The 25,124-nt window shown below is 41.2% G+C and overlaps 1 protein-coding gene across 1 annotated transcript in view; it reads right to left on the bottom strand.

The window, feature by feature from the left end:
• Window positions 1–648: 648 nt before the first annotated feature.
• The window catches only part of LOC146620797 (breakpoint cluster region protein), a 32,380-nt gene continuing 7,904 nt past the window's right edge, over window positions 649–25,124 (bottom strand). The window contains exons 2-23 of the mRNA XM_085367073.1: window positions 17,716–17,897; window positions 16,271–16,375; window positions 13,898–14,083; window positions 12,783–12,890; window positions 12,497–12,557; window positions 12,324–12,376; window positions 12,104–12,244; window positions 9,309–9,430; window positions 8,893–9,058; window positions 8,591–8,710; window positions 8,338–8,413; window positions 8,136–8,240; window positions 7,968–8,042; window positions 7,357–7,454; window positions 7,031–7,162; window positions 4,496–4,555; window positions 3,495–3,604; window positions 3,068–3,207; window positions 2,744–2,878; window positions 2,527–2,632; window positions 1,638–1,797; window positions 649–1,559 (exon numbers count right to left, since the gene is read on the bottom strand). Coding sequence (XP_085223199.1) covers window positions 1,470–1,559; window positions 1,638–1,797; window positions 2,527–2,632; window positions 2,744–2,878; window positions 3,068–3,207; window positions 3,495–3,604; window positions 4,496–4,555; window positions 7,031–7,162; window positions 7,357–7,454; window positions 7,968–8,042; window positions 8,136–8,240; window positions 8,338–8,413; window positions 8,591–8,710; window positions 8,893–9,058; window positions 9,309–9,430; window positions 12,104–12,244; window positions 12,324–12,376; window positions 12,497–12,557; window positions 12,783–12,890; window positions 13,898–14,083; window positions 16,271–16,375; window positions 17,716–17,897 — 2,531 coding nt within the window. The 3' untranslated portion in view covers window positions 649–1,469. The remainder of the gene's footprint in view (window positions 1,560–1,637; window positions 1,798–2,526; window positions 2,633–2,743; window positions 2,879–3,067; window positions 3,208–3,494; window positions 3,605–4,495; window positions 4,556–7,030; window positions 7,163–7,356; window positions 7,455–7,967; window positions 8,043–8,135; window positions 8,241–8,337; window positions 8,414–8,590; window positions 8,711–8,892; window positions 9,059–9,308; window positions 9,431–12,103; window positions 12,245–12,323; window positions 12,377–12,496; window positions 12,558–12,782; window positions 12,891–13,897; window positions 14,084–16,270; window positions 16,376–17,715; window positions 17,898–25,124) is intronic.

Genomic DNA, 25,124 nt, shown 5'->3' on the forward strand with positions numbered 1-25,124 from the left:
TTTCAGTGAAAACATTTCATACTCTTGAATGTGGTTTAGGCTCAGTTCAGTACATTTCATTCATTAAAGAGGAATAAACCCCTTATCCTGATGACACTGTATACTGAAAAAGGACACAAGAAGAGTTTAATATTGTCAAGTATTTATTTACATATCACACTGGTCATCCTAAAAGTTATTGCTTATTTCACATGAATCAAAAGCCTTTAGACTTTGTGCTAACAAGTTTAAATACTTAAAATGATTTGGAAAAATGTGAATACACAGTGTTTTTTTTCACAGAGCTTTAACTTACACTAGGTACAGCATGTCAATGATAAACTTATTAATAACTCTCAATACATGAGTGCATCACTATGCTTCAAGGATCCTACTGGGAAATGTTTGGTGCTCCAGATCATCATATCATTCCCAAGTGCTCTCATTTCTACAGCAGTGTGGTTTTTGTTATATAAAGGTGGAAGACTACAGAGAAGGAATGCAGAAAGTAACACACTAATATATATATATATATATATATATATATATATATATATATATATATATATATATATATATATATATATATATATATATATATATATATATATATATATATTCCAGCTGAATACATCAGTTCAGAAAGAATCTAACCAAAAAAAAGTGGATGCATGAATTATGGGTAAAAAGACAAGTGTGAAATTAACACACAGCACAGTATACATTCCATGGGTGGAAAAAAAGGGCTTTTTCTGGAATGATTTTTCCTTTCACTTCTCTGTACCTCCTCCAAAAAGAATTGGTATGTACATGAAAGTTGGCCCGGACTCCACCAGAAGAACCTGTAAAAGGTCACTACACAAACTGTATAGCACAGAAAACAGTGTTGAGGTCAACATGCCTGCATGTTGCTGCATCTTAACTACAGTTTTCAGTCTTATACGTTTTAAATTCTGTACAAAATTCAGAGTGTGTAAACATTAGGATAACTGAAATGTTCTACTGATCGTCAGCAGGGAAACATTGGCACAGGTGAGCTTGAAACCAAGTCAAACAGATCTACAAAAAACAAAAATATATTTAGACTTCAAAAATATAAGTCTGAAAAAGTCCATCCACCCCACATCTTATAAAATCCAGCAGAAGTCATCCCCTATGGATATGGAGCTGATGTGCACAGTGACCAAACAGAGCGGGGGTAAACATTAACATATCGTATTCTAATATTGCTTTTAAAAATTTAAATTAAAAAAAGAAATCATATATTTTGTCCACACATCATAATCAGATGCTTTTTACTGACACAGCAGGTAAGCTTAAACAGAACAGGGCATGGTCATTATAGCTCCAGGAGAAATGGCTTTGCTCATGGTGGCTGTTTCCAGTTTTCAGTGGGTCGAAGGCTCCCCCTGGTGGTTACATGAATAGGAAACCAGCAGCGTCCACCTGTTGAAGCAGCTGAGCTTCTTCCTCACAGCGGGACGTCGCTGTTATACTTCAGTAGAGAAGAGAAGGCTCTGACGTTTGCTGTCAGGTGTGGGAATGCTGTCAAGCTGAAGGAAGTAGAGAAGGACTTGGACCTATGGAGACACACGAAGAAGGGATCAGACCCATACGGGCTCTCTAAACGCTGCAGTTTCACTCATCACGGGTTTTACCTGAGCCATGACCTCTAGGGACCAGCAGTCGTTCATGGAGATTGGCTGTGAGCTGCTTGAGAGTTTGCTGTCTTTTTCAGACGGCCGAAGCAAATTGGGGCCAAAGACGGTGGCTATGTTGTGCAAAGACATCTTATTGATGATTTCATTTTCAGCCACCCTATAAGAATGATGTAAAAAAAAAAAAAAATTAGTTTAGCAAAATCCTAACTAAACAGCACATCTTCACCAAAAGGTATAAAATGTAAATGCAAGAGATGAGGTAAAAAGCGATGTCAGCAAACTGATTCTGTACCAAAAGTGTGCAAACAATTACATTCAAATTAGTTACCATAACCATCTTTTACCACACAAAATTCATATTTAACTAAACTATGAAACATCCACCCATCTTCATCTGTTTGTGAGGCAGCAGGGTAAACAGGATATTCCGAATGTCCTTCTGGGCAGCAATGTTTTCTAGTACCTCCTGGGAGATTCCAAGATTTTCCCAGGCCAGATGAGATAAATTCGCTTACGGAAGTTCTGAGTCTACCTCAGGGTTCCCAGAAAATCACAAAGATCAAGTACCACCAAGAACCATGTCTGTGGGGCTTTTCTGATGTGAAGAATCATTGGCTCTACTTTAACCCTATGTTTAAGGCTACATGTCCAGCTACCCTACAGAATAAACTGATTTCAGCTGCTTACAACACTATTCAGAGCTCATGATCATATTCTGCTTTCTCAGTACTCTTTTCACAAAAAATGGCCCTAAGAGGCAAAAAAAACCCCTTGATATATAAATGTAATTCTTTGAAGATTTGACAGTCTTGTTTAATGTTCTTAAAGTGTCTTCTATTTTGATAACTCGGTACGTGCTATAACAGATTTAATGAAAGCTGTTTACCTTTTCAAGTGGTCAAGCAGGAAGAGAAAAGTCAACAGATTAGGCTCCGGTAGGGACAGCAGAAGGTTGACCATACAGCTCTCCTTGGCCACACTGTCAGAAAGAGCTGTAAGGCAGATGCACATATGAATATTCTGGTGACAAAAACAACAAATGTATCTCCTCCTGACCAACAAAGATGCTGTAGGGGTGAGTTAAACATGAGGTGGTGACTAACCAATGCCTCCAGCAAAGTTTGGGTACAACTCATCAGTGAAAAGAGGCTCCGGCAGCTCACGGAAATACAGCTTCAGTGTTCCCGCGATGGCGTTTACGTCCATCTCCCGCATCATGAGAGCCACGTCCTTGTTGTCTGCAAGACAAATGAGACATCGGTCAGTATATACCAAGGAGTACAAGAGCTTTGAGGGAAAAAAAAAAAAAAAATACTGAGCAGGGTGGAAGTCGATTTCTCAGGACTCTTTTCTTACATTTGTCTTCACATCAAGTATATTTGTTCTAAAACAGCTGTCTCTGTTTCCCAAGTTTAAAGTGAACTCACTTGAATCAAAGGCAGCCTTCAGCGCCTGAATGTCAGTTGCGACACCAGATACTCTGTAAATCCCAACTTCGTCCATGCCCCGTCGCTCAATCTCCTCTACACACTGGCGGACAATGAGCGGGACCTTGGAGCGTTCTCGCCTATTAATGACACAGTGGCACAAAAACAAGGTTACAGCTACTAAGAATTCCACAGATCGTAGAAACAGGGCATGTAAATCAGACCACAGCTGAATCTATTTACTTTATCACCAGTACTAATGTTTTTAAAGACCACATTTGCATCAATCTGTTCTGACTTGTGGCGGTCTAGCTTCTTTCCTTTTGTTTTTTAGTTACAGTCAAATAAGCTTTTTCCACATAAGGTAGTTTGGCATGTTTCTGCCATGACAGTCAACAATGACAGTCAACACATAACAGCTACTCACTTTGTTACTGCGTTGATTTTCACTCCAAAGACGCCAGACTGCTTCCTGGAAGGCATTCGCTTCAAACTGAACTCTCTGCCGGTGAACTTCATGGAAAGCTTCACCTCAATCTGACAAAAAGATTAGATAAAGTCAGCCTGAGTGATAACAACAAGTCCAATCCTAAAACATAACATAAAGAGGCAGCAAAGCGACTTGATGATGTCTGTTTTACTGGACTGTTAATCAAAAGTTAGCAACTGTTGGCAAGTGGCCAAAGCAGGCTGGCAAGTCGAGCCCCATAGACCTCCATATTTATATATTACTTTGGTTCAAGCTCATTTCTAGCGTCGATTTTTCATCTTGGACTCTACTAGAGTAGCTTTGCATGATTCACAGTTGAAGATGGTCCACAGTTATCATATTTATTTCATCCACCATCTGAAACAAGCTGCTCTCCCTCCCTGCGTCCTTGCTTTAAGCCAGCTTTCTTTGGCCAGGCTGCCTCTCTCAAACTGAAGGTTTTAACAGCACGTCTGCGGGGCTTCTTTGCTCAGAGCAAGAGCTACTTGCCTGAGATGTTATTATGTTTACCTACTTTCATTGCACTCATCACTCAGCTTTTAGCTCACTGGGATTACTCGCACATGCTCTGACATCATTGTCTTAATCTTAATATGAGATAAGGAAAACATAGCTGATCTCCTTTAACAACGTGGCACAGTTGATTCCAGTTAAACAGAAACACAAAAACAAACGAACTGGTTAAACGGAAGATGATGGATGGCATATTTGAGACATCTTAAAGTGGATTTTAAGCAGCCTTAATACTTTCTTAATATCTATTCATCATTAATAAGAGGAAATGGTGAGACAAACAAGGAGAACCAGCATTTAAATCTCAACATTTATCTTTCCAGTAAATTTTGTGTGGACTCGACACTGAAACCCATCAATCAGCTGCCGACTTCGGTGTCATTCCTAATTTAGCCGGTTCTCTCTGGTCAGCTGGAAACACTCACCCCATTCATGGTGATGACTGTCCTCTGCCAGTCTTTACTTTGTAGCGTCTGTGGATCCAACTAGAAGGAAAGAAAAATAAATAAAATGGACAATGAGTTCACAATTTAAAAAACAGAAAACATGCGCCTATTGATCTGAACTGAAAGTTAGTGAGCGAGAACAAATTTAGGGAAAATTTCAGTGTAATTGCACCACATGTCTCTGCTGGTGTTATCCCATTCCACTAATCTATTTGAGGCATGTGACTAACAGCAACTGCCAGCTTTTATTTACAGTGATCAGGCATGAGTAATGTGATAACATCACGCCCTCACCACTAAGCACCGTGTCTGTCCAATGCGACAGATGTTCTGTCACCCAAGAAACCATCGAATCTCACTGAGATAATCCTTTGCTCGGTGAAAACAATTTTCTTATATAATGCTTCTTTATCCAAAAGATAAAAAAAAAACAATCACAGGCGCTACACTACACGTTCTAAACCTCAAAAGAGTTCAAGCCTGACAGAAATAGGGTTTTAGATATCTGCCAGGAGGAGGAAAAAAGTGCTTTCCGAGACAGCCCGCAGCTCACTTCCACATTACCACGTTACCTTTGGTCTGATCAGACTGCTGCGGACTCTCTCCCACAAACGGGCCCCTGTACTCGTGGGTTTTCTTAGAGTTGCGTCTCCCTCTTCTTCAAGCCTACCCTCTGCCTGATCCATGATCTCCTCTTCCTTTGGGTTACTCTCGCTCTTTATTTCTGGCATTTGCGTTTCTCAACTCCGAAAAGCTTTTTCTGCGGACTGATGGTAAACAAACAAAGAAAGCAGCACTGTTCCACGGATATCACAATTTTCCAAGCCGGCACACTAACAAGAGCAGCGGGTCCTTGTTCCCCGAATAACGAGCCATTGAAGAATATTGATCCTCTTCATTGAATCTTTAGTAAAAAAAAAAAAAAAAAAAAAAAAAAATCGTGTCCCGCTGTCCCATCTTCACATTCATGCAATATAAGACTCCATATCCTTTCATTCCACTGGAAGTCAGAAAGGAACAAAGCCACGCCAGTCAGCCACGTTTGCTTGTGTGTTGTTCTACCTCCCAGATGGATTTGGGGGATTAACTCCTGAGAATCCCCTCCTACCCTCATTACCAGCATGCTTCACCCCTGCCGCTGCAAGGAGTGTTGGCTGGTAAATTTGCATATCAAGTAGCCTAAAGAGGATCCTCTCAGCCTAGTTACCGATTAGCACTATTGACCTTTAACATCAGAACTAACACGTGCCTCGTCTTCCTCATATCTGACGCATTACTTAATATTCAAATCCACGATACACCCGACTGGTGCCCTACTTCGGAGCTGCTAGCAAATATCTGAATGCTACCCCCCACCATGCCCCCTCCTCTAAAGCTCCGCTGTGTTTTGACCCACCTGTCCAGCAGTGAAATCCCTTCACTGCCAGATCAAACAGAGCCGTGAGTCTTTCTCGCTCTGTTATACTCTGGAGCAGTGCCAGCAGCTACATTCGGTCAACCCCAAAGTCTAATCCGTCTCCTGTCACTACACCCAATCAGGGGGTCAAGCTGAAGTGACCCAGTGGCAACCTCAAGACTCATTTCTTTTTCCAAAGGCAAAGGGCTCCCACAGGGCAGGATTAGCCAACACAGATAAGACAACACTGTGAAGTGGCCAGAATCAACAGACTAGAGGGCGCAAGCTCAATTTACAGAGGCAGAGATTTTTGCGTGGAAATGTTAAGATTTAAAGTCGAGATCAGTATCAACACTGGTCTATAAAGACCAGGGGAAACATCGGCCAAATAGCGTTTATGTATACAGCCTTTAATTCACTCATTTTGCTGCACAAGTTCACATATGTAACAGAGTAAAAGGTTTACAAATGAAACTTTCAGTTGAGTTCTTTACTGTGATGAAGAAAAAAAGAGCCTGTGACAGGCTGAATTAATGAGACTCACTAATGCTGACCACAGTTTAAAGGGTTCACAAAATGTTATTCCCAGCTGGAGTTAGTGTGTTGCTTTGAGCTCTTTGTAGAAGTCTTTCTGCTGACTGTAATATTCCTGCTGCATCTGAGAATCCAACGACTTGCTTCTTAAAGTCAAAGTGTTGCATGCATTTATGCACATGCCATAATGGCGCCAACTTCATGAATTATAAATTGTAATAATAAATTATACCCAAAATGTAGACTGAGTACACCAGGACCTGCCAGCAAATGGCAGTGTTCACAAGTTGTTGTTTTTTTACATCATACAGTATCCCAGTGTCCTGGCACAGACATCATTTTTGTTGACCAACTTTAAAAAAAATATGTGTAGTCACGCAAAATATTATATAAACTGAACCATTTTCTAAACTCCCAGATGTTCATACTGATTTGGACCAAAGGAAAGCTGCTATCGGTCAGATCTTGAACTGGTAAATCTAATAAGAAGTATCTTAAAACTGTAATCGTTCTTTGAAGTTGTTTTTTTTATACAAACATACAAACTTCTGCTGTGACCCACATCTTCTGTGTTTTGTCTGTACCTTTATTTGTCCTTTAGCCACAATCTTGTCTGTGACCTCTCCGTCTTCTTTGCTTTGCTTCACTTTGCTGCAGCACTTCTCGTAGCAGAGCAGCCTCAGCGTTTGAGAGCCCTCCAGTTCAATCTCAAACTCCTTGTGCAGGAACAGAACAAATGCTCATTAGGTTTCAGCCGTGTGCACATTTGTGTGAATTTTTGAATTTCCTTGAGTATACAATGGAGGTTTTTTTTTTTGAACTACTCAAATAATTTCATGCAAAATATGTGGGCGAGTTTTTTGCTTGAGTAAAGGGACGTCTTTTTCTGCTTACGGATTTGTCTTCTCACCTCGTTCCAGTTGGGCTCTGTGCTGTCTCTGTACATGCGTGTTTTAGCTTTGTTCACAAAGTAGCCAAAGGCATCCACCTCCAGAGAGCAGTACAGGTCTAGCGGGTGGAAGCAGAAGAACAGTTGAATCAAAGTGAAACTTAAAACTGAGCATCCACATTAGTCACCCAGCTGAGACATGCCCAGACTGTGCTGTGTGCTTCCTCTGTCTCTGCAACTGACTGCTGGCTTTGGACCAGAACCCTCTCTTTCTCTTTAGTTAATGTGACTCTGATATTCATTTCCCAGTAAATTTGTCCCAGTCAACATCACTGGCTGTTTCCTGGGAACTATTTTTTTTAAACACACTGTGACAAACAGTGTAAAGTTTCTCAAGCAGGCGGTGATTTGAGCACTCAAAGGTGTATTTGAAGAGGCTTGTTCATGACTAATCCCACTTGTTCTCCTGCAGCTGCCCTCCCAGCTGACAGCCGCAGAGAGACAGAGAAAGCGAAAGGGAGGAAGCGGGATGGGTCAACACACAAAGTGATGTGAAACTACATGCAACCTTTACAGTAATCAACAAAATGATTTCTATTTAGAAAAAAAAACAACAACTTTAAGACGCCTACTCAAGCTCTGTTTGAGCCCCGATGCAGAGTGGACAATGACATTCAGGAAGCCATATAAACCAGGTGACTCATCATCTGTGGAAGGAAAGGAGGCAGGAGGGTCAAATGTTAAGTACAACACAAGGCTGTATTAAAACGTAGATTTAATCCAATGCTATACAATCTTACCCTCCTTATTCATTGTCATTGGAATTGTGTGAACAGTCTGGAGCTTCACACACGAGTTGGTGAGCATCTGCAGCTCCAGAGAAGTCAGAGAGAAGCTTTTAAAGCCTGTATGTTACAGTGAAAGGGGGTGAAAATAACATTGAAGCTGCTTCAACAGTGCTGCCATCCTGTCTTAAATTTTTATAAGAAAAAAAAAACATACACTTTTTCTGCTGCTCACGAATGAGCTCCCTCCACTCTGCACGCTCGTAATCAGAAGAGATCAGAAATGTGAAGCCCTGAAAGGCAAAAGGGGGAAGAGTATTTCAATAGTTTCTTGAGCTCAAATGGTGCAATTTCATTGTATCAACTGCAGAGGGCAGTAAAAACCAAATTAACAATGATAGAAAAAACCTATTTCATATAAAAAGTCTTTACTCCTTTCCCTAATTCCCTCCTAAGGACCCCTGACTCACTTTGCCGTTTCTGTTGGCCACCCTGAAAGCCATGTTGGGAGACATGAGAAGCAGCAGGGACTCTTGCTCTGACAACTTCTTCCTCAGTCGCTCAATCACCTTGGACCCTTTAGTGGTTCTCTGCAGATAAACAGGAGCAGCGTTAATGCAGTGCAGGCCTGTCTAGACACTCAGCTCTACTCACATGTTAATCTGTACTTCCTCAATTTATTTTTGCTTGTTTTTTTGGTACAAAGCAGTCATCACCCTGGTGGTATGATGCTGTTTGTTCTGAACTCTGTCACATATGTTTCTGTAGTCACCTTCTCTCTTTGGATATCGTTCTTGATCTGGGAGATTTTGATCTTCAGTGCATCAATCTCCTCATCCTGAACGAGAGGAACGGGGCTGGACTCGCAGTCCTCGATGGTCTGAAAGGTCAGGTCAGCCAGGGGGATGTACCACTTACAGTCATACTGTTGCCCTTTCCTGTTGAAATACAAGATACAAGAAGGCTACAAATAAATATATTTTTTAGCTGCCTTTATAATCGCTTGTTAGCAGCGTCAGAGTACAAAAACTGTTTGTTCAAACTGAAATAGTTCTATTTTCAGCAAAGGACAATTTAAGTTCCTGGGAGGAGTCACTCTCATTTCCCCAACGGGGGTTTAAACCAGTGGATGTTCCAGGTCACATGCCTGCATCTGTAACCTCAGGCTGGACGCTGACCCAGACTCACCCTGCAGCCTGTTTCTTCAGCTTGGTGCAGAGCAGCAGGTCGGTGAAGAGGAAGACGTGACGGAGTTTCCTGGAACCTTCCACCAGCTCCACCATAAAGCGATCCCTCAGGAGCTGACGGTTCTGCCAAAGGAAACAAGGGATCAGTGTGTACAAAGCATGTCACATCTCAACCAGTATACCTATCCTGCTGCAGGGTAAACAGTGGCACACCACAGGAGGTGCTGAGAGTACACCGTCTAATTTAGGTTTGACGTTGTTGCGCCGTTTAAAATGGTTTCACATTATATAAGTGCTGATGGTTGTGAATACTTTAAACGCTGCGGTGTTGCTACTGCTCTCAGATGAATTCAACCCAGTAGTATTTATCCACCCAGATTGTTTTGAAGTGAAATGCCCAGTGCTGGAAATAAAGGCTATTACGACCTTCGCTTATATATAATGGAACTAAATGAAGCTTGCCTTGTAGTGTTCAAAACGCCAAAAAGTACAAGAGAAAAACTCAGCAGTAAATTCTCTTTCCAGAAACTTTAATCCAGTGAACTTTTGCTGTGGGCAGTTTCACAAAGGAGTTGCCATGTTGATACACACAACTAAACCACATTAATAAGCATCATTATTACTAGATAGAATATTGGTTTTAGCCTCTATGAATAGTTTGTCCCTTCCTGTACAAATGCTGGAGGGAGTAATTGTTTCAAAACAAACCCATTTGGATGTTGTAAAGGATTAAAGTTAGGGGAATGGTTGTATTGGCTGGTGGATGTAAACACAGACCGCTAATAGTTTCTCTGCTAGTTCAATTCACTAACCAGGTTTCTTTTGCCATAGCTGTGTTTGCGCATCAGTTTTAATGAATGAATGTCCATCTTTTGTATACAGTTTATGCCCGTGAATAAAGGGTAGCTCTAGAGGCCGCATGATAGAATGTAAACATAATGGCGTCATCTGAGCATACTACGCACATATGCTCAGCTGCTCATTTACACAAATCTAATCAGTCAATCACATGGTAGAAACTCCTGTCATGAGTTTATCCACGTAGAGATGGTCAAGACAACTTGCTGAAGGTCAAAGTGAGCATCAGACTGGGGAAGAAAGGTGATTTAAGTGAATTTGAACGGTCTGAGTATTCCAGAAACTACTGACCTACTGAGATTTTTTCACACGACTATTTCTGTAGTTTACATCGAAGGTTCCGGAAAAAAAGCAAATATATGCAGTGAGCGCCAATTCTCGGGGTGAAAATGCCTTGTTGATGCCAGAGGTCAGAGGGGAATAATCAGTCTGAAAACAGTCAGGAAACAATAACTCAAATGCCCACTTGTTGAAACAAGATATGCAGAAGAGTTTCTCTGAACACAGCACATTAAACCTTGCAGAAGACCACACTGGGTGCCAGTCCTATCAGCTAAGAGCAGAAAACTGATGCTACAATTCACACTGGCTCCAAAATTGGACAACAGAACACTGAAAAAATTGGAAAAACATTGCCTGGTCTGATTTGGTATAACCAGCATGAAAGAATGAAGCTTGATCTCGGGGGTGACTGTCTCTTTAAGCCTCTTATGCTCTGTGTTTCAGGTTCTTATTTGGCAATAGGTTCTGATACTGGAGCCTGAGCTTATGCTGTACAATGTGATGACACTAAGCTTTCCTGCAACAGCATGCATCTAAATTCCTTTTCTTCCCTCTGACCTCTGGGATGAGGCTGTTTACAGTGACACTGCCCATATGAGACACTGCCATCCCACACCAACCACAGTCTGACAAAAATAAGGAAATCACTGCAGCATGGTTTTCCTCTGCCGTTTTTACACCAGCTCGGTTCTGGCAAGTCACAAACACGCTGGTGAAGGACTCAAGCACGTTCGACACCATCCTGGTTTCTGAAAGAGGTGGCAGGGTTACATCCGCTTATTGTTCTGCGACTTAAACAAGACCACAAACTGTCAATAATCCAATGGAAAAAAACAACAGCTGTCACTGCACAGAGTTCACACCCTTCTAATGCTATATGTTGCTGCACTAAAATGACAACTGAGGCATGCACACCGGAGGTGAAGCTAAACACGCTCGCGGGTTTAAACGCTCGGGCTAATTACAGGCGGTCACGTTGCAAAACATCAACAATGGATGCACATTTAGTCACGAGGTGAGCACAAACAACAACAAACCCATATTTTCAATTGATAGCCAAGTCATGGCTTGTTATCTGTCGATCTCTCAGCAGGCGTTCAGACTTCCTGAACAATAAGCAAAGGAATGTCCTGGAAAACTTTCTTGAATTTGACATCCTATCCTGGTGGGCAGAACCGATTCCCAGGAAAAACAGAGGAAGTTCTCAACTGGGTCATCTGACTCAGACCCCAGAGGTGCGTGACGCAGGGGGAGACAGAGAGGTCAGGAAGCACTACTAAGCCCGTACACGCCCACTGCGAAAAGCAATTTAGACAGTAAAAGTTGATAAGGCGTCATTTCTGGGAAGCAGGGATGGACCAGCTCTGAGGGAAGGATGGGAGTGAGCACAGAGGTAATCGACGGATTTTCCTGGAGACCCCTCAACTCCGGTGTGTTTGCACGGCTTTGTCATGAGCTTCCTCTACGCTCCACTTCCTTCATGGCTACATCAGACAGGGTGAGATGACTCAGCAGCAACCTGACACACGCTTTTACAGCAGCTTCCAGGCACCTTGAACATTTTACTGTCAACAGTCCAGATAAAGTGGAAATTGCAGGCGTGGGTGTTCATTGAGAAAGTCAAATATATGAGCATAGTATTGATTAAACGCTGACCTCTCCTTTCTTTACTGTCATGGACTGCCTGCGCGGTGTGATCTCTTCATTTATACTGGACAGGAAGTTCTGGGAGATGCGCAGGGCATCCTGTAACAGCGGATAGTCTGGGTGGCTGGAAGGTGTGTGCTTCAGTAAGTCCTAGAATAGAGGAAATATGACAAACAGAGTTGTAGGAAAGTCTTCATATGGATAAAATGAAGCTCCATATCCAACTTACATGCAGAACAAGAGTACTGCGCGTCACTCTGTCCACAGGCTTGTAGAGGAGAGCTGTGGAGGAGGAGGAGGAGGAGGAGGAAGAGTCAGTTCAACAGGCCTCATCACAACTCAACTACTCCTAGCAATATTGATTAACGTGGAGGCGCTGTGTTCATCTGAGTCACTACTCACTTTCCAGTGAATATTTAGCCGACTGGTCTTTGCAATCCTTTGTGCTTCTGACCATGAGATTCTGCCAGGAAGTCAACACCAGAGGAAATATTTGGAATAAGACAAAAAAAACTTGAGAAACCACAGTAACTGACCCACGGAGCAATTAAAACAACTGCTGCAGTCGCTCAGCTCATTACACTGCGAGGACTGCCGAAAACAGCCCTGTCATCACTTGTCCCGGGGAGCTGCACAACATCAAACACTTGCCTGCTGCAGTCCTGCTGTGCGTAGCATGATTACATACCTCAGATATCTCTGCAAACTGAGCGTTTGCCTGGCAGCACTTGTCTGCCGTCTCCACAGCAACCTTATAGTTATCCACAAAGGCCCGGTACACTCCGAGCTGGCTGGCCTAAAGGGCACAAGCAGATAAAGCTTAGACTCGGATAGATTTTACTAGTCTGTTAGCACCACAGTGTCACAGTGTGCTGTGCCTGCTCAGGCACGAGTTGGCAGGAATACAGAGGCAACTGATAAAGCAGAGTGTGATTCAATGTTTGTGCACGTGTTTATAGAAATCCCTGCATGTATGCATCTTTAATCTTTCGTCATCCAGTGGCAAACACTGAGGTAGCTCTTATTCATTAACGTTCTATAGAGGATTTTTGCACTCCTTTACTGCTTGTCATGTGGCGAAACAAGGCTTTTATCTGGCCAGGAGACGACTCCAGGCAGTCTACTCAGATGTGCAAGATCCACTGAGGATTACATTACAGCCAAAGACTCCCACCTTTCCCCTCTCCAAGTCTCCCCTCTTTTAACGCTCATTAATGATCAAGGAATGACATTTAAGGAGCACTATAATTAGCATCTGAAAGTTACTGACTTGAGGAATGGTGGTCTCTTTGATCAAAAACCAACATGCAATTTGGTGGTTGGAGGTTTCGTGTTATTTGATGCTTGCTCTTTTTATCCAAAGGAGAACTGAGTTTAGCTGAAAGGACTGCCACTCTTTATATGGTGGCTAAATTCTGCTTAAACTGTTACAAATCAAATCAAATAAAGGAATGTTTCACTTTTATCAGCTCATCAAACACTTTGTTGTTCACTGCGTTCAGACTTCCTTGTTTACTTGTCTGTTTCTGCCGAATTCCAAGTTAATAGGAGTAACGGAAGAACATGTTCTGGCTAAAGCTTTTCATTCATGTGTCATAAAGCAACCGTCCATGAACAACAGGTGACATTTGTCTTTTTTTCCCAGCACCAGCTGTACCAGTGAGATCATTATGACAGAGGATGAGAGTTAACTGGAAGAGCAACATTCTCAACTTACAGTTATGTTGAGACTGACTTTTTTGTTTTCCAGCTCATCCCATTACATCAAACAAAGCTAAGTAAGTAAGCAAGCTGCTTAGTTACCAGCTTCTGGAAAAGGTCGCCCACACACTGCTGGTGGCTCCAGCTCTCTACTCGAGGCAGCAGAGCATCATAGAAGTCTTTGTGGATCTCATGAAGCTCCGGTACTTTGAAGAAGATGGTCTCTATCTGCTGGATGGTCAGCATCGGTTGGGATGTTGTGGCTGCTGCCCTCAGAGGTTTCATGGGCTACAAAAATAATCACAACCATATATGACCATTTATAAAGAATAACTGAAGGCCTTGCAAAATAGTAACCACAGAACATGAGTCAATACAGTAAATGCCAAAGGTGACTGACGTGTTTAGTAGCATTAGCTAAGATTAGCTAACATGAGATAATTCTAAAAATGTGAACACTGTGTCTGCAAAAACACCAAAAAACAGTTAAGCAAAGAAATTTGTCATATAACTGCAAGTTATCTTGTTTGTTTGCATGAAGAAAATCTATTATTTACTATTTAAAAGGGTTGGACCAGTCTCTATGCTAACAAAATTAGCTTACGTCAGCTATCTTATCAAAAGTTATACAAAATAAGGTAACAAAATTGTAATAATTGGATTCATTTCTAGTGTTTCTAATGCTAAGTGTGCTAGGTTTCAAATTGCTTTTTCTAGTTTTATGACAAAGTATAAAAGTACTTTGCTACAAATCCTGCATCCATTATTTTTAAATACGCAAGTATTAGCATAAATATATTCAGTCCTGTAAAAAGTGAAGTACACCTTTCCTGCTTCAATAGGAAATATAAGTAAGTCACATTTTGATAATCAAATGCAAATTAATTGATCATCACCAAGTTTGAGCATCTCTATAAAATCAGAGGTTTAGGCAGTTTGCTGGTCCGGAGCATTCAGGTGTGTTGACAACACCACAGTCTTCAAATCAGCAGACAACCCAGCAAATTCACACAAAGATAAGGCCGCACTATGATCAGATTAGGAAAAACAAAAAGCCAAACAAGAGCTACATCTCGGACTTCACCGGCCTCAGTTAGCATGTTGCAGTTTATGAGAGTACAATTAGAACAAGACTGAACAAGTATGGCTTGTTTGAAGGGTTTCTGGGATAAAGCCTGTTCTCTCTGACAAAACAAAAAACAAAAACGTAGCAGCACAGTCTAGGTTTTCAAAGTAGAATATGAGCAAACCACAAGACTTCTAAGAAAAATGTCCTTTGGAAATACAAGACCAAAGTGGAGCTATCTGGCCATAACACACACCGGCACTTCAGGGAAAACCCAAACACAGCATATCAGCACAAATACCTCATACCAGCTGTGAAGCACATATGAGGTGGTTAAGGTGAAGGGGCGATAATTTGATGATTCTGCCTTGTTTTACAGCCACTGATTAGCATTGAACTCCAGAATACTTTGGTATACACAAGAGTGAAATATGAGGCCATCTGTTCAACAGGTAAAGTTTGGCCAAAACAGTCATGCAACAGGACAATGATCTCAAGCACAGCAGCAAATTTACAACAAAAGGGCAGAAAAAGAAAAGAATCCAGTTGCTGCAACGTTGTGATGAGGCCAAAGTCCAGGCTTCTATCTGACTGAAATGCTGTTCACACACAACTACTTCCAAAACCCGATGAACTGAAGCAACAACGTTAAGAAGAGGGGGCCAGAATTCCTCCTCGACGACATGAGAGACTGATAAAGTTGTACAGCAAACAACAATAACTTCAAGTTATTGTTGCTGTGATATCTTGTGGTTCTACACCCATTAAATCGTGGGGTCGGTTTTAGCTTTTCTCTGGATTGCATGTTCATGCACGTCCTTGTTACTTGTATGAACATGAAGACATTTTTTTTCCCCCACAAAGTCAAAATGCTCATTGCTCACAGTGACTCATATTCATTCAGTCATTAGTACCTCACTTACAGGCGTTTCAATTCATTTACACATTGCTGAATACCTTATTCTAAAACATTATCAGTTTATATACTTTGTATTCGCCCACAAAATAACTATTGGCTGAATCTTTTAAAATAATACAATATAAAGTATAATACTTGCAAAAGTAGAATGTAGCATGACATAGAAATACTAAAGAAAAGAATAAGAAAATTGAACTTGTTTAAAAATACTTGCATTACACCACTAAATTAAGTTTAATTAAGAGGCCCTCAGGAGACAGGAATTAAAATAGCTTGTTTAAGACAAAGGAGGACTGAGTGGATGGATAAAAGGTGACTATAACATAACTGAGGGTTTTTGTGAACTGCAAGTCAGGCAAAGCTGCACTAATGGATTCCCAGAATAAAATTATAAAACAGCTGAAAATGACCTTAATAGGTCCCATTTTCAGCTGCTACTAAACTAAAGCTAAGAACGTCTTTTAAAAGCCTGTTTTCATATTACACATACTATCAGCAGGGCCTCCAGGTGGCTGAGGTAGGTCTCTTCACTGGCCAGGATTCCTGACAGAACCCACTTTCTCATCTCTAACCCCTTCTCCTGATCCAGCTCCACCTGAAACAAACACGGGAAGAAAGAAAACAGTTGGCAAACAGGGAGAAATGGTATTCACCTACACAAAAGTCACACAGTCACAGTAATGATATGCCATTTATCAACGTGTTTGATCTTTACAAAAGCTGCCCGTGCACCTCTGCAAACCCCCAGCTGCAGATATTTTTGCTGTGGGATTATAGGAGTCCAGATTTGTAGGAGGTCTGTAGGAGTTTTACATTCCAAGAGGACAGCAGCAGAAACTCCTAGCATCTTGAGGAAGACAAATGTGTTTCTGATCCTGGAGTTGTTAGTCCAAACAGGTCAAAGACATCTGTCACCCCCAGTAGGAGTCATTCAATGAGAAACTCACTGGAGCACTGATTGCATCAAATGCTTCCATTATATTTGCTAAATAAAAAAAGAAGAAGAAGAAGAAGGAGGAGGAGAAGCTGCAAGTCAAGTGAACCCACCCTCCACCATGATTTCGGCTTTGAAGATCACCAAGTGTACACATCAGAGGATAAGAATACCGCAGATAGGAGAGGGGCAGACTGGAGGGGGAGGGGAGCGCCGTCTCCTTTTAACATCTGTTTACACACAGTATGTTTGCTGAGTATGTATGGTCTTTTTCAGCAACGCTGAAAAGCACTCCCATCTGGGAGCTACATGGCAAACACGCACTGGATGTTTTATTGTTGCGGTATGGATGCCTGAGCTTGGGTATCATTGTTAATGCCTCTCTGAAGGGCGCCTTATTTAGTTTGCTTGTCACTTTCAGTGGCTAAAATTTTTACATTTCAGCACCAGAAATCACAAACTGTGGGGACGTGCAGTTTGTAAGTTGGAGGCCTTTATTTAAGAAGGCAGGGTGTGACAGCAAATGGCATCAAGATATATTATGGGAAATATAGGATCACACTTTTTTTAAAGATCTTACTAAGTAAAAAAAAAAAAAAATTTAGCAATAACAAATCTTTTAAAGATTACCACAGTGCTAAGACACCGTTATGTCATAAGACTGGCACTGTGCCACATTTTGAATCAAGTCATTTGTTCCTCCAGCATCAAGCAGCAAAAAGCAAATTCCTCAACATCTTGCAGCACGTTTATCACTTATGTGCACATAAAGCATGTGCACATAAGTGCAGAATCACAAGCAACAACAGGAAAACTGAAATGAAATGAGGAAGGCCTGGGCTTCCAAAGGGTGATATTGGAAGAAGTAACTTTTCCACAGAACTGAGAAACCACAGCTACGAAATACGTTTGGAGAGATGGCAATGAAGGACAGTGAGACAGCAGAGAAGAGGAGGCAGCACAGTTAACGTGTCTAACTGTAGTCATTAAAGCAACACTACCGACAGCGGGGAGTCCAGAGAACCAGATGACTGGTTGTCTCGGTTGCTCCTGATTTTAGAGCGGAGCCGTGGCGAGGAGGTAGGAGATCCCGTGAAGGACAGAGGTCCGTGGCGAGGCCCAAGCTCGTCTGAATGCTCCAGGTCGTAGCCATATGATGGAGAGTTTTCGTTGTAGGATGCCTCTGTGAGAAACAGTGAAACAAAGCACAATAGTCACATGGTGTGCTATTAAACTGTTAGGCCGTGTAGTTAAAGCAGAGAAAACATCATGGGAAATGCAGCAAACTGGAGCTTCAGTTTTTGTCAATTGTGAATAAGCCAGAAGGTGCTAACACAGCGATCTTGGACATAGTGGGAGTGATGAAGATGTGCATTTAAAGCCTAGAAAAAAAAACTAGTAAAAACTCCTTTTTAATGAAACAAGAATCCAAAGAATGTCCTGATCATGCATTTTACCATCATGCATCACAGATTTTATTAACACAGTGTCAAACTTTATACAAACTTTTTTCATCTCTCTCACTGAACAAACTGAGCAATATTCTAGTGTAGGCTGGAAAAAAGTAAGTAAACTATTGAATTTAGCAGTAACAACCTTCATCAGATATTTTCAGTAGCCACCTATAAGACTTGCAAAACAATGAAGAGGAATTTATGACTGTTCCTCCAACAAAACCATTTCAGTTCATTCATTTTCCGACATGTCTTGACTGAACAGCCCTCTTCAGGTGATGCCAAAGAATCTTTGTTCATTTAAGGCCAAGACATTTCTGTAATGTATTTATGTGATATTTTCCTGCCAGTGTGTGTTTATTGTTGGAAAACCGTTTTCAGAACATAGTTGCATGTATAACAGCGGGTATTAAAATAAGGAATGAGCTGTCTTTTCCTGCCATTTGTCTTCCTATTAAATCTTTTAATCTTTGTAAACCTGTTACCTACACAAATCTACCATACAGCCAGAGCCAGCTGCTGAGGGCTCCTGCCAGGTCATCGGATTAGCCTGGCAAACTGCACGAGTAACACACAAGCTCTTGTTATGCCAACCTTGGTATATCATGCCTCCTTCAGCTTTTTTATGCAGTGTTCAACATCACAGGAAATGTGAAAGATAGTGCTTTAACTGGGCATAATATTCAATTCCATTCAAATCCACTTATATTATATTATGTAAAAAGAATTGGTCCCAACACAGAACCCTGTGGAACTCCTTATTTAACCCTAGTGTTTAAATTTACATGGATAAATTAGTGTCATTCTGGTAACATCAGGATGACATCCAGCTCACAGCATACGCTGGAAAATTAAGCTATAACAATGACAAATTGAACATAAACTCTTTATGGGTCACAACATGCCCTCATATGCACATCTGTGCTATTTTGCATTTAGAGAGATCGAAAACAACAAAGCCGAATGACTGCATCCCACAGCGAAACATGTTATACTCCCTGGATCTTGTGAAATCAGATTTTTTAAGACAGATAAAATCAGATCGCCAATGATTAGATCCTGTAATCAGTGTCAGCCAATCCTGACTCACCAGCAATTATTAGTATATCATGCTTGTCAAGCTGTGTGGAAGATCCAGAGCAGAGATGCCTATCCGCACAACAAAAAATAAAAAATAAAAATACCAATATGGAGTGGACACTTTAAAAAGACAACAATTCATAACAGTTTTATGGCTACAAGACTGGTTTGCCTCAGCTTGAAAACAGGAAAGAGAGGATTCCGGAGACTGGAGGAAGATAAAGACAAGTTTCCCTGGGGAGGCCTTGAAGACAGGCAACTGACAGGATGACATCCGCAGAGGCTGTGACAAAGGCGTCAAACAAACACACTGGGCCCAGCAGAGACAGAGAGCTGTATGAACTGCTTGAGGAGGAGACTACCGCAGTCCAAACAGCTACACAGCCCAGGGGGGAGTCCATGTGAACGGCTACTCTGGGCTTCGGTGAAATTATACATCGAGCCCGGGAAAGGATGACTAACGCATCCTCTCTCAGGCTGCAGCTTTGGAGCCACAAACTATCTAAACTAAGAAATAGCCAGAGCTTAGAATACAGTCCAAACACAAATAAGTAAAAGGGAGGATTTAAAAAATGTACCGAAGCCTTAAATACTGAGCCACTTGTGTTGTTTATAGGGACGTTTTTAAAAGCACAGCACTGACTTGGCTCTGGTCAGTGTGAGAAAGTGCACATCACAATGGACCCTCAGTGAGTGCTGTTGTTCTAGCAATCACAAGGGCCGATAGCGTGAAGGAAGTGTCCAGGCAAGTTTGTCCGGAAAATTCGGCAATTTGTCTGCTTCAGAGCGGAAACAGGCTCTCTGCACAAGGTCATCTTTTAACAAAGGCTTCCACTCCTAATACACACATTCGTCTACAGTCACGGCTATCAAATCTACATTCCAGCTAACAGTGACATGCCTTTTATAATTAAAGACTTTGCAGACAGCCCACACTTTTCAGACATACATGGAAACAGATTTGTACAGGTTCCAATAATTCACTGTGACTCACAATTTATGTCTCTTTTCTGCTTATACTAAGAAGAACCTAGGTGTCAAACAGACTTTTAAAAAGGGGTGAGCAAATAAACCAAAGTAAAAGCTGCTCTTTCACAGCTACAAACTACCTACAAGATGCAGTTGTTAAACAGCAGAGCTCGACCCAAAGTGTGCTATTATTTCACTGTTTAAAGCAGGGGTGGGGAACTCCAGACCTCAAGGGAGTCCTGCAAGTTTTAGATATCATCCTGGGTCAACACACCTTAATCAAATGTTTAGTTCATTACCAGGCCTCTGGAAAACTTCAAGACATGTTGAGGAGGTAATTTAGACATTTAAATCAGCTGTGTTGGATCCAGGACACACCTAAAACCTGCAGGACACCGGCCCTTGAGGCCTGCATTTTAACCACACTTAAAACAGTAATCCTGAAATTTCTGCCTAGCAACAAAAATACAACTAGCATTCGGAAAAATATTACTCAAACATTAAAATCTTTATAAGTGGTTTTGTCTGTGATTTGCTGAAAATCTGGTTTACTTCCTGTTAAGGCAGACTTCTTCTTCCTCAGTGTGGACAACTGCTTGATCATCTGATCGAAGAGGTTCTAACCCGGTACTAGCAATAAACTGGATAGTGATTGCAGGTTTTAAGAAATCTGACAAGCCATTAACCAAACTTTGACCAATCTTCAAGATTTATGCCACCTATTAATGTAAGTAACTTTGATCTAAGACGCGGTTAAAAAAATTCAAAATCCATTCATTTTCAAGTACTTTGCAAATGCCTGTTCATTTTATTATGGCCCTTCTAGTCCAAGAAAATATTACTAAGAGCATGACCTGGAGTCCTTTTTTGCAGCTCTGCTGTTTTAAACAGATTAGCTTCAATGCAAAATGCCTGTTTAAATTTGAGGCTAGTCATATCTGCAACTCGAAATCTTATCTTATTATAGACCAACGAAACTGAGGTAAATGTTATCTAGATTTAACAATTACTGCTAAGCTATCAGCCTCTATGTGCACATTACTATTCAATAAAGTACACATTTCAGTCAATTTAAGAGTGTAATGTTCCAGCCAGCGTTGGAAGTCACAGTGAAGGAGCTATGTTCCTATTTTATTATCAGCATCCCAACAGCTTCAAAATCACACAATAGAAAGTATCACACATTTAGCTGGAGGGTGGCAAAATAATCCTGCTGTTCTGTCTCATACCCAACAAATGGTTTCAGCTGTGCAATAGAGCCGTAATAAATACATTCTAATGACATTACATAAGATCGCTGAACCCGACAGCTGTGGTCGCGAGCTGTGTGGAGCTGTGGATCAGACAGAAGCTGATTTCATTTTGGACCGTCACGGAAATCTGTAATTCCATGTTTTTGAAGGATTTCCTTTAGTTCCGTGAATCAAAGCAAATCATTTAAAAAGTATTATTACCTATTAATGCACAACACTGAATGTTTTGGTTTCCCACACCAGCACTCTGAGCACCACCCAAAAATAGATCTCAAGGATATATAAAAGGGGGCTCGGCCAAACAACTGCCAAGCCTGCTTCTGGGGAATAATCAGTCATCATGAAGCACTTTGCCTTCCTGCAGCATGTAAACAAGAGCCTTGCATAGAATACAGTCACAGCAGTTTTAATACCACAGGCATGCTGGATACACACTGGATATCCCACTGATGACAAAGCAAAGACATACACTAATCCTAATCCATAGAGATGAACTACGACAAAACACGCAGGGAGGGAGCGACAGATGTGCAGCAGAATCTTTGCGGCAGCAGCATCGGGAATTCTCTGACACAGGAATAATCATGTGGTCCCTTTTCACTACACAGCAATCACAGAAGAAGCAGGAAGTGTTATTTGGGACACTTTCATCAGAGTGAAAGTCTGTATTGGGTTTCTAAAAAATGGTTGGGGTTATCACGTGGCCATTTTAAGGTCACAGCAGTTTAAAAAATATGCTGTTTTTTCTGGAAAGTAGTTATTTTTTCATCTGTGGTCATTTAGGTTCTGGGAGCACATCTCCCTGACGTTCCCCATTCATACACAGAAGCCAGAGGAAGTGAGAACAACTGCGCGACCTGAGCACAGAAGCAGGTACCAGTGGCAACAGACATGACACTGTCTGGTTCAGACTAGAGATGGCACGATACCACTTTTTTATGTCCGATACCGATACCGATATCATAAATTTGGATATCTGCCGATACCGATATGAATCCGATATAGTGTTTTTTAATCAACAAAACTGTTTTTTAAAATATCTTGCTGCATTTTGCAAGTCTGCAAGTTCATACTCAAGTTTAAAACAACAACTACACTAAAGCTATTCTGTTATACCTGTATGCAAAAAAAATATTTCATAGTTCAGCAATACTGATCAATCTAATAAACTTAGACCTACACCATCCTCCCTATTCTGGTATTTTAAAGAGTACTTAGCGTAAATATTAAGCAACCTAATTAATAGGGTTCCAACTCCCAGCAACAACAAAAATAAATAAATAAAAAATAGGGAACCACCCCTCACGCTCCACCTCATGATGCTTAATCAACGTAATCAACCTTAATTTGATGCAGTGTGAAAAAAAATGCACAGAAATCAATTATTTTTCAAGAAATATTAAATAGATTCAACATCTTTCTTCAACAAAATTGCAGACTGCACAGATGGTACCTTCCCAAAGGAAAATGTACTATAGCTTACTAGGGTATATATATATTAGACTTAATAGTCACTATATACAGTAATTGACTTCTATTCATTTTACATCAAATTAAAACTTTGGGTGTCAGATAATTATTTATTAAAAGCTAGACATTTTAAATGAGAATAAGAAAGAAAAGTATGTCTTTGTGCCCCCTTTTCCCAGTTAATGCCCTATCGGCCCCCCTGGCTAAACTTTGCTAGATCCGCCCCTGCACAGTTACCAGCCGTCAGCTACATAGAAAAAGATCCTGGTGTAGAAAGTAATATTAAATAAATTGTAACAACAGCTTATCAAGCTTAAACGTGCTGCTGTTGTTCAGCCGCTGGTTTGCTCTTTCTGGCGCAAAGTGGACCAAAAACAAACAAGAGAGACTCACGACAGAAAAGCCGATCAGCTGATCATTAGCAGTTTCACGATTGAAGTAGCAGCCGGAGAGCGAGAGGCAGTCGCTCGTTAAGCTTAACGTGGGAATGCTTTACAAACATTCAGAGATGGACTTACACACTTGCTTTACTTCTCTCGGGGATAACTTTGTCGGAGATGAAATGCCAGGTTGCTAGCGAAGCTCCAAATGCTATCCAGACCACCGACAGGTCCCGCATGCCACAGCTGCTCTATCACGTGATGCATACTGCTCCGACGTTCTGAGGTGAGTTACGGCGTGTTGCAAGTTTTGTGAGGTGCTTTCGTGATATTTAATGGATCGGATTACATTTTTTATTTTTCTCCGATATCCGATCCAGTAATTTAGGTCAGTATCGGACCGATACCGATACGTAATATCGGATCGGTCCATCTCTAGTTCAGACACAGCATGAGAGGGGGAGCTGGTGTGGAGATGGGTTGCAAAGCAGCTTGCAGATTTGGAGTGACTGTAGGCAGGCATCTTAAATACCTCCACCTGGTCGTAGCAGATGGCTGCCCCTCCCTGAGGCCTGGTTCTGCTGAAGGCTTCTTCCTGTTAAAAGGAAGTTTTCCCTTCCCACTGTTGCCAAGTGCTTGTTTACATTGGCGTCGTCTGATTGTTTAGGGTTATTGTAGGGCCTTTAGCTTACAATATTAAGAGCCTTGAGGTGATTAGGTGCTTTATAAATAAATAATATTGAACTGATTGAAGATGCACCACATGAGATAATTCGAAGAGTTTCAGCTGAGGGATCAGCTGATGTGGGCTGCGACTGAGATGAACTGATCTGCTGTTATTGTGGCTTGTGTGAATTAATGTCATTGTTTGAAAGTATCACAGGTAAAATTTCAATTCTTTTTGACCGATGGGGGAAATTATCAGACAGCAGCTCCCAAAAATAAAACTTAGAGGGCAAAGAGGTTTATTGATCGAGCCTTGGAACTAGAATGGTAGCATCCATATTTGCCCATTTCACTGCTGGGAAAAGACAAATTGAGTCAATCCTCAATTACTGGACCCCGCTGTGAACATATTGACTATCCACCAAAATCTCAGTCAAAGGATGGATAGAATTTAGATCACAAGCTCCCATAAATAAACGCACACATATCAAATGGACTATTTGGCTCAGAAAAGGCTGGAACTGAAATTTTACAGTAAGCATCCATAATTTATTTACAAAGTTTGAAAAAAAAAGATATGCTAAAGGACGGCCTTTCTGTTGCCTCTACAACGGTTGTATAGATCTGGAGAGGAAAGTATCACTTCTAGAAAAAACATAAGATAAGAGGCCAATGTGAGAGGTTGTTAAAAGCTTAGCACCACTTTATGGCTCCAAATGGATTCTCCTCTGATCTGTGGAGTCACTCGGGAAACAGCGGTGATAAGGAGGGCAAACACTGGGGCCGGTCAAAGGGTGACAGCCTTTCAAACACCTGATGTGGTGACCCCACTTCATAGCAAGTTGAGATGGACTTTACGATATGTGGTGACACAGGATAATCGGAATACAGAGTCTGAGAGTTTGATATCCGTCTATCACAGCAGACGATAATTAGCAACAAGCAACTTTATCCTCATACTGCAATTTATCAGAGGAAAAATGCCCTCAGAATTTAGGATTTTGACATTTCTAAGAAAAACATGACAGTTTTTGAGATTAAAGTAATTCATGTGAAAAAAAAAAATGCATGTTATATCTGACATCAAAGCTCTTCTGAAAAACTTTAAATGCGTGCTAACATGAGCTAACAAAGTTTT

This window comes from Diplotaxodon limnothrissa, linkage group LG12 (genome assembly GCF_057381915.1).
Source record: "Diplotaxodon limnothrissa isolate DT_005_m linkage group LG12, D_limnothrissa_male_GT1.1, whole genome shotgun sequence".
Taxonomy (NCBI): domain Eukaryota; kingdom Metazoa; phylum Chordata; class Actinopteri; order Cichliformes; family Cichlidae; genus Diplotaxodon; species Diplotaxodon limnothrissa.